General features: G+C 39.8%; 1 protein-coding gene across 1 annotated transcript; it reads left to right on the top strand.

Moving 5' to 3' along the window:
* Positions 1 to 2,911: 2,911 nt before the first annotated feature.
* LOC124268530 (co-chaperone protein p23-1-like) lies at positions 2,912 to 3,538 on the top strand. Its single transcript, XM_046703516.1, has 2 exons — positions 2,912 to 3,209; positions 3,468 to 3,538. Exons 1-2 carry the CDS (start codon positions 2,972 to 2,974, stop codon positions 3,482 to 3,484), a joined length of 255 nt encoding a protein of 84 aa, XP_046559472.1. The 5' UTR covers positions 2,912 to 2,971; the 3' UTR covers positions 3,485 to 3,538.
* Positions 3,539 to 9,518: the final 5,980 nt, after the last annotated feature.

Below are 9,518 nucleotides of genomic sequence, written 5' to 3'. Positions count from 1 at the left end.
CTGTTGTCAGCTGTTTGAAATGCTTGGTATAGTTTATGGTGCAAGCAGTTTCAACATTTCCATGTTACTTTTCCATAAATCCCAATTTTATATGTAACTATTTTTTCTGTTTCAGGAATCGGCTACTACTGAGTTACTGTCACCTGCAGTGTGAAGAAGACTATTTATTTTGTATACTCATGACAATACAATTGGTTCAATAAAACTTGAAATACAAACGATTTGTGCTTTGTTTGAGAATCTTAAAGCTGAATTCAATGTTTACAAAATGGACGAGTTACTATATGTCTCCATATTATTAACTCTGGATATATGTGTTATTCAACGATATCCAAACACTTAACTGGTAATCAGTTTTGCTTCCAGCAGTGGTGTCAACTAATGAAATATGCTTAGAATGTCCTGACGAAATCAGATTGAATATGAGAGGAGGGATTTTAGGCTTGACATATTTCATACAGGCTATCTCTTACTTGGTTCCATGTCTCATGCGAATATACCATTTGTGCTGCCACGAAGGGTCTTGATGATGTCATAGTGAAATCCGAAAATATCCGGAGTTGAGTCATATTTCCGTGTTGGGGTGCAGTAAGTCATCTAATAGTAGCTAGTGTGCACAGTATTCGATTCGAATGCAAGTATGTAACCTGTCCTAGAAATTGAGCGAGTGTTCTTTACGGAACACGCATTGTCCTTTGGATGATGAATATCTAAGTTTCTGTGATAACAAATATTGATACCATGGTCTTGAAGAATAAATAACAAACACATGCTGTAGTATTCTTACTGCCTATACTAGAAGGGATTGCGTAGCAGTTGGAATTTCATTACATTAGCATATGCTATCGGTTTATGTATCACACAAACAAAATGAAAAGGTCTACAATCATAAGTTACTATTGAACATGCTATGAATAGTCGATAACAGTTGATGGCAATACCAATCATTTTGTACACTCCATGGGAAGTTTACTTCTTGATTTCATGATGTAATCTAACCGTTTGCATACCGCTGATGCAATTAACAGGAGAAGTATTTCTATCTGGATGCACTATCAAAAGTACAGATTTATCAAATCGGACACGATTGATTTTAACGCAACAGTAACATTATCTATGAACACACAGAAGACTGTTTTCATGATGTAAAGGCCATATGTAAAGGGTAGAGGCGAGTTTTCTATTTCTTCTTTCTACTGGTGTTTATGATCAAACATTCTCCGGAAGCCTAAAACAAGTTGAAGTGAATCACTTGCAACAGTGATTAAATATACATTGAATTGTAGCAATTGTTGAGCCATTATCCAAAGACAACATCTATTTAATTTGGCACAAGAAGGACCGAATGGAAAGGTCATGAAACATTAAAAAACGAATTTACAGCCACAAACTGTTGGCTAGCACCTGGTGTCTTGGCTAATAAGCAGTATATGTTTCAGTACAATTGTTCCCTTTATGATTAGCGAATTCTGTTTCATCAGAAGATCGATATCATTAAGAAATCCACAGTTACTTCAAAGAAAATAGGTGTAAAATAAAGCGACACAACCCTTTATGTAATTGTCAGGAATATCCACTAAAGGCAGAGTCCACTGTACGATTGTGACTATATCCTAGGAAAGTGTGCATGACTTTCTATCAAATAGTGATGACACAAAGTGTTCGCGAAGGAGGTGAGTGTATCCTAACCCCTCTGCTACACCAGTGAGAAACACATGCAAAGAAAAGTCGACAAATACCAGGGAACATGCTGTATGTCATAGGGGAAACCTAATCCTGTTTTCAGAAGACATCGGTGCTTTGTTTTTTTACAGCTAAATGCGTGCTGTGACAATTGATAGTGACAGGCCCTTGGTGAAAAGACACTAGTATATGTATATAACATTTGGGAAATAAAGCTATTGTAGTATTTTGTTTCAGTGTGGTGAGATTGTTAACATTCGGGGAGAATATTAGGGTATTGGGATTTCTGCAGTATAGTAAGCATGCAGTCATCGTGTGGACAGGCTGCAGTATTACACGTAGATGTTTGCATAGTGACCCCTTGTAGCACAGTGATACTGCTGTAGTGTGGCGACGCTGTACTAGCGCGTTGCTTCAATTGCCCCGTATTTTGTAATTTCGTCTCAGGCACATATATCATAATGTCTGATTTTACATTGCTCCATTACATGTGTAATGGATACACAGCTCCCAAACTACTATCTAATATTTGCTTAATACTGGTTAAACGTTGGGTAACTGGAAGTTGTTTAAATGCAGTTAAACCATGCCGTAGAGAGAAGAGAAAGATAGGAAGAGACACCTTCGCCCTATTATATACCGCCCTCTACTTCCTAAATGAACGTTCATCTATACCAACACACATGTATAGCCTTAGGGTGATAACCTCAGGCAGAACCTTTGAGGCGAATAGAATGATCAGTTTACATCATTAACGTTAAGGTGTGTTGCTTACCTGGAAGTGGCCAGCCCAAGGTAAATCAATCACATATAGTCCACCAATTGTATATATATAGGAGAGGGGAAAGTATTCTATCATCTCTTATTTTCACCTGCTGTTAAGACACAGATACGTGTTAACACCAAACTGTAAGTACCAGGTCAAGGTTTGCCTGTGGTAAACATGTATACTTTGAAGTTTTCGTTCTTCTGCTGCACACCTCTCCTTTTTCAACTTTTACATTGATCCAATTCATCAAAGTACGAATAAGTAAGGAATATTTACCGTTCTTGTAAATTTTCCAGTATGTGGATGCATATGAAATGAAAAATGATAACATTATTCATTAGGAGTGGCGTGAAGTCAATTCTCCAGACGAGTAATGATAACATGTTGTTTTCCTGTCTTGAAGATGATTTTTATGTTACTGAACAGATACTCAAAATGATGAAAATAGTCGTCGTCCTTGTTGCCTGCCTGGCTGTTACCGCCTTTGCTGAGCCAACCGGTCTGTATGGAGCATATGGAATGGCTGGGTTGTATGGAGGAATGGGCGGAATGGGCGGAATAGGCTACGGAATAGGTGGAATGCAGGGAGGTCTTTACGGAGGCTATGGCGGTCTGTACGGAGGAATGGGCGGTCTGTACGGAGGCAAATACGGATACGGCATGGGAGGTCTGTATGGAGGACTTGGAGGACTTGGAGGACTTGGAGGCCATGGTGGTCTCTACGGAATGGCAGGCTACGGAATCGGACTAGGAAAAGGTATTTCACAACACATGCTGTCATTCTTTCTTCTGTTATCCCATTTTAAACTTCACTTTTATAAAATGATATCATGTACCCATGTATTTATTAGTACTATTTTATGCAAATAAGCTGTTGTCAGTTGATAAACATCTGTAAAACTGTTGTCAGCTGTTTGAAATGCTTGGTATAGTTTATGGTGCAAGCAGTTTCAACATTTCCATGTTACTTTTCCATAAATCCCAATTTTATATGTAACTATTTTTTCTGTTTCAGGAATCGGCTACTACTGAGTTACTGTCACCTGCAGTGTGAAGAAGACTATTTATTTTGTATACTCATGACAATACAATTGGTTCAATAAAACTTGAAATACAAACGATTTGTGCTTTGTTTGAGAATCTTAAAGCTGAATTCAATGTTTACAAAATGGACGAGTTACTATATGTCTCCATATTATTAACTCTGGATATATGTGTTATTCAACGATATCCAAACACTTAACTGGTAATCAGTTTTGCTTCCAGCAGTGGTGTCAACTAATGAAATATGCTTAGAATGTCCTGACGAAATCAGATTGAATATGAGAGGAGGGATTTTAGGCTTGACATATTTCATACAGGCTATCTCTTACTTGGTTCCATGTCTCATGCGAATATACCATTTGTGCTGCCACGAAGGGTCTTGATGATGTCATAGTGAAATCCGAAAATATCCGGAGTTGAGTCATATTTCCGTGTTGGGGTGCAGTAAGTCATCTAATAGTAGCTAGTGTGCACAGTATTCGATTCGAATGCAAGTATGTAACCTGTCCTAGAAATTGAGCGAGTGTTCTTTACGGAACACGCATTGTCCTTTGGATGATGAATATCTAAGTTTCTGTGATAACAAATATTGATACCATGGTCTTGAAGAATAAATAACAAACACATGCTGTAGTATTCTTACTGCCTATACTAGAAGGGATTGCGTAGCAGTTGGAATTTCATTACATTAGCATATGCTATCGGTTTATGTATCACACAAACAAAATGAAAAGGTCTACAATCATAAGTTACTATTGAACATGCTATGAATAGTCGATAACAGTTGATGGCAATACCAATCATTTTGTACACTCCATGGGAAGTTTACTTCTTGATTTCATGATGTAATCTAACCGTTTGCATACCGCTGATGCAATTAACAGGAGAAGTATTTCTATCTGGATGCACTATCAAAAGTACAGATTTATCAAATCGGACACGATTGATTTTAACGCAACAGTAACATTATCTATGAACACACAGAAGACTGTTTTCATGATGTAAAAGGCCATATGTAAAGGGTAGAGGCGAGTTTTCTATTTCTTCTTTCTACTGGTGTTTATGATCAAACATTCTCCGGAAGCCTAAAACAAGTTGAAGTGAATCACTTGCAACAGTGATTAAATATACATTGAATTGTAGCAATTGTTGAGCCATTATCCAAAGACAACATCTATTTAATTTGGCACAAGAAGGACCGAATGGAAAGGTCATGAAACATTAAAAACGAATTTACAGCCACAAACTGTTGGCTAGCACCTGGTGTCTTGGCTAATAAGCAGTATATGTTTCAGTACAATTGTTCCCTTTATGATTAGCGAATTCTGTTTCATCAGAAGATCGATATCATTAAAGAAATCCACAGTTACTTCAAAGAAAATAGGTGTAAAATAAAGCGACACAACCCTTTATGTAATTGTCAGGAATATCCACTAAAGGCAGAGTCCACTGTACGATTGTGACTATATCCTAGGAAAGTGTGCATGACTTTCTATCAAATAGTGATGACACAAAGTGTTCGCGAAGGAGGTGAGTGTATCCTAACCCTCTGCTACACCAGTGAGAAACACATGCAAAGAAAAGTCGACAAATACCAGGGAACATGCTGTATGTCATAGGGGAAACCTAATCCTGTTTTCAGAAGACATCGGTGCTTTGTTTTTACAGCTAAATGCGTGCTGTGACAATTGATAGTGACAGGCCCTTGGTGAAAAGACACTAGTATATGTATATAACATTTGGGAAATAAAGCTATTGTAGTATTTTGTTTCAGTGTGGTGAGATTGTTAACATTCGGGGAGAATATTAGGGTATTGGGATTTCTGCAGTATAGTAAGCATGCAGTCATCGTGTGGACAGGCTGCAGTATTACACGTAGATGTTTGCATAGTGACCCCTTGTAGCACAGTGATACTGCTGTAGTGTGGCGACGCTGTACTAGCGCGTTGCTTCAATTGCCCCGTATTTTGTAATTTCGTCTCAGGCACATATATCATAATGTCTGATTTTACATTGCTCCATTACATGTGTAATGGATACACAGCTCCCAAACTACTATCTAATATTTGCTTAATACTGGTTAAACGTTGGGTAACTGGAAGTTGTTTAAATGCAGTTAAACCATGCCGTAGAGAGAAGAAGATAGGAAGAGACACCTTCGCCCTATTATATACCGCCCTCTACTTCCTAAATGAACGTTCATCTATACCAACACACATGTATAGCCTTAGGGTGATAACCTCAGGCAGAACCTTTGAGGCGAATAGAATGATCAGTTTACATCATTAACGTTAAGGTGTGTTGCTTACCTGGAAGTGGCCAGCCCAAGGTAAATCAATCACATATAGTCCTACAATTGTATATATATAGGAGAGGGAAAGTATTCTATCATCTCTTATTTTCACCTGCTGTTAAGACACAGATACGTGTTAACACCAAACTGTAAGTACCAGGTCAAGGTTTGCCTGTGGTAAACATGTATACTTTGAAGTTTTCGTTCTTCTGCTGCACACCTCTCCTTTTCAACTTTTACATTGATCCAATTCATCAAAGTACGAATAAGTAAGGAATATTTACCGTTCTTGTAAATTTTCCAGTATGTGGATGCATATGAAATGAAAAATGATAACATTATTCATTAGGAGTGGCGTGAAGTCAATTCTCCAGACGAGTAATGATAACATGTTGTTTTCCTGTCTTGAAGATGATTTTTATGTTACTGAACAGATACTCAAAATGATGAAAATAGTCGTCGTCCTTGTTGCCTGCCTGGCTGTTACCGCCTTTGCTGAGCCAACCGGTCTGTATGGAGCATATGGAATGGCTGGGTTGTATGGAGGAATGGGCGGAATGGGCGGAATAGGCTACGGAATAGGTGGAATGCAGGGAGGTCTTTACGGAGGCTATGGCGGTCTGTACGGAGGAATGGGCGGTCTGTACGGAGGCAAATACGGATACGGCATGGGAGGTCTGTATGGAGGACTTGGAGGACTTGGAGGACTTGGAGGACCATTGGTGGTCTCTACGGAATGGCAGGCTACGGAATCGGACTAGGAAAAGGTATTTCACAACACATGCTGTCATTCTTTCTTCTGTTATCCCATTTTAAACTTCACTTTTATAAAATGATATCATGTACCCATGTATTTATTAGTACTATTTTATGCAAATAAGCTGTTGTCAGTTGATAAACATCTGTAAAACTGTTGTCAGCTGTTTGAAATGCTTGGTATAGTTTATGGTGCAAGCAGTTTCAACATTTCCATGTTACTTTTCCATAAATCCCAATTTTATATGTAACTATTTTTTCTGTTTCAGGAATCGGCTACTACTGAGTTACTGTCACCTGCAGTGTGAAGAAGACTATTTATTTTGTATACTCATGACAATACAATTGGTTCAATAAAACTTGAAATACAAACGATTTGTGCTTTGTTTGAGAATCTTAAAGCTGAATTCAATGTTTACAAAATGGACGAGTTACTATATGTCTCCATATTATTAACTCTGGATATATGTGTTATTCAACGATATCCAAACACTTAACTGGTAATCAGTTTTGCTTCCAGCAGTGGTGTCAACTAATGAAATATGCTTAGAATGTCCTGACGAAATCAGATTGAATATGAGAGGAGGGATTTTAGGCTTGACATATTTCATACAGGCTATCTCTTACTTGGTTCCATGTCTCATGCGAATATACCATTTGTGCTGCCACGAAGGGTCTTGATGATGTCATAGTGAAATCCGAAAATATCCGGAGTTGAGTCATATTTCCGTGTTAGGGTGCAGTAAGTCATCTAATAGTAGCTAGTGTGCACAGTATTCGATTCGAATGCAAGTATGTAACCTGTCCTAGAAATTGAGCGAGTGTTCTTTACGGAACACGCATTGTCCTTTGGATGATGAATATCTAAGTTTCTGTGATAACAAATATTGATACCATGGTCTTGAAGAATAAATAACAAACACATGCTGTAGTATTCTTACTGCCTATACTAGAAGGGATTGCGTAGCAGTTGGAATTTCATTACATTAGCATATGCTATCGGTTTATGTATCACACAAACAAAATGAAAAGGTCTACAATCATAAGTTACTATTGAACATGCTATGAATAGTCGATAACAGTTGATGGCAATACCAATCATTTTGTACACTCCATGGGAAGTTTACTTCTTGATTTCATGATGTAATCTAACCGTTTGCATACCGCTGATGCAATTAACAGGAGAAGTATTTCTATCTGGATGCACTATAAAAAAGTACAGATTTATCAAATCGGACACGATTGATTTTAACGCAACAGTAACATTATCTATGAACACACAGAAGACTGTTTTCATGATGTAAAGGCCATATGTAAAGGGTAGAGGCGAGTTTTCTATTTCTTCTTTCTACTGGTGTTTATGATCAAACATTCTCCGGAAGCCTAAAACATTGAAGTTGAAGTGAATCACTTGCAACAGTGATTAAATATACATTGAATTGTAGCAATTGTTGAGCCATTATCCAAAGACAACATCTATTTAATTTGGCACAAGAAGGACCGAATGGTATATCCATAGGCTTGTCCACTGTTTCAGAGACATCCGGTGCATTTCCTTCATCACGTGCTGTGTTGGTGTGTGGCTGGGCCACTTTGTGGCCACTGGGCTGTCCATACATTTGGGGCTATTGCCAGTATTTTGTTTCCGGTGTGGTGGGGATTGATTCGTGGGGTCGGTGTCGGTCATCGTGTGGACAGGCTGTGTGTGGAATGTTCCATGGCCACTGCTGCTGTGTGCCACTGCTGCGTGTGCTTCTTTTCCAGTGCCACGTATTTCGTCCTCGGGCATGTATCCTGTGTCTGGTTGATTCTGGATCCACCCGGCTACTATCTATATTTCACTTATACTGTGATTCGGCTGGATTATTCCATTTCATCCGGATTCGGCTCCATGCCATCCTTATTATATACCACCTCCTGCTTCCGTGGTTTCCATCTGCCACCACACATGTAGCCTTGGGGTGTCGCCTCGGGCTGAGGCCAGATGGGAATGATCGGTCGGGTCTGTGTTGCCACCGGTGGCCGGCCCGTGTCCAGTCCTTATAGTCCCTGTATATACTTATAGGGTATTCATCATCTCTTGTGTTGGGGCTGGGCGTGTGCTGTGTTGGGTCCGTTCTGTTGATCCATTCTTGGTCGTAAAGTTCTTTGTCGGTTGTGGTCGGTCCATTCTCCAGACAGTATGTGTTTATATTCTATTTTCCTGTCTTGGGTAATTTTATGTTACTGAACAGATACTCCGTGTGTGGTCCGTCGTCACTGTTGCTGTGGTCTGTATGGGTCTGGGATGGGCCGGGATGGGCCCTGGGGTCGATTCCTGGTCCCTGGGGCTGTGTGGTCTGTGTCCTGTGGATGGGGTTGGGGCTGGGGTGGTCCTCTACAGGGATGTGGCTACAAGGTCAGTTCCATGCTGTCATTCTTTCTTCTATCCATTTCCTTTTGTGTCCATGTACCATGCTTGTGTGTGCTATTTTGTCCTGTTGTCCAGTTGTCCTTCTGTGGTCAGTTCCATTCCATATTTTTCCAGTTTTATATATATTTATTTTTTTTTTCTGTTTCAGGGGATCGGCTACTGCTCACCACGGTGTGGGCTGTGTGTCTCCATGGTTCAACTCCGTCCGTTGTGCTGGGTCAGTGTTGGTTATGTCTCCATATTCCTGGATATATGTGTTGGCTGTGTGTCCGTGGCTGGTCGGTCCTCATGCCGAGATGTCAGTTGAATATGAAGCCTGGGCTATCTCTTGGTTCCATGTCTCGTGCAGGGCTGGGGTCTGTCCGGGTGTCCTTATTTTCCGTTCGGTCATGTGTGTCTGTGTGGTTCTTTGGTTGTCCACTGGGTGTGGTGTCCGTGTCTTGTGTGTGTTCCATCCACTGTCGGGTCCTTGTTTTTCGTGTTCCATGTCTTCTTCCATTTCCGTTTGTTCTTTCCTTCCCGTTTTCTGTTTGGTGCCAGGCGTTTGCGCAGCGATTTTA

This window comes from Haliotis rubra, unplaced genomic scaffold (assembly GCF_003918875.1).
Source record: "Haliotis rubra isolate DU_JTF1 unplaced genomic scaffold, ASM391887v1 Scf1389, whole genome shotgun sequence".
Lineage (NCBI taxonomy): Eukaryota > Metazoa > Mollusca > Gastropoda > Lepetellida > Haliotidae > Haliotis > Haliotis rubra.
Note: the sequence above shows the minus strand (reverse complement) of the source record. Positions and strands in the feature narration are given on the sequence as shown.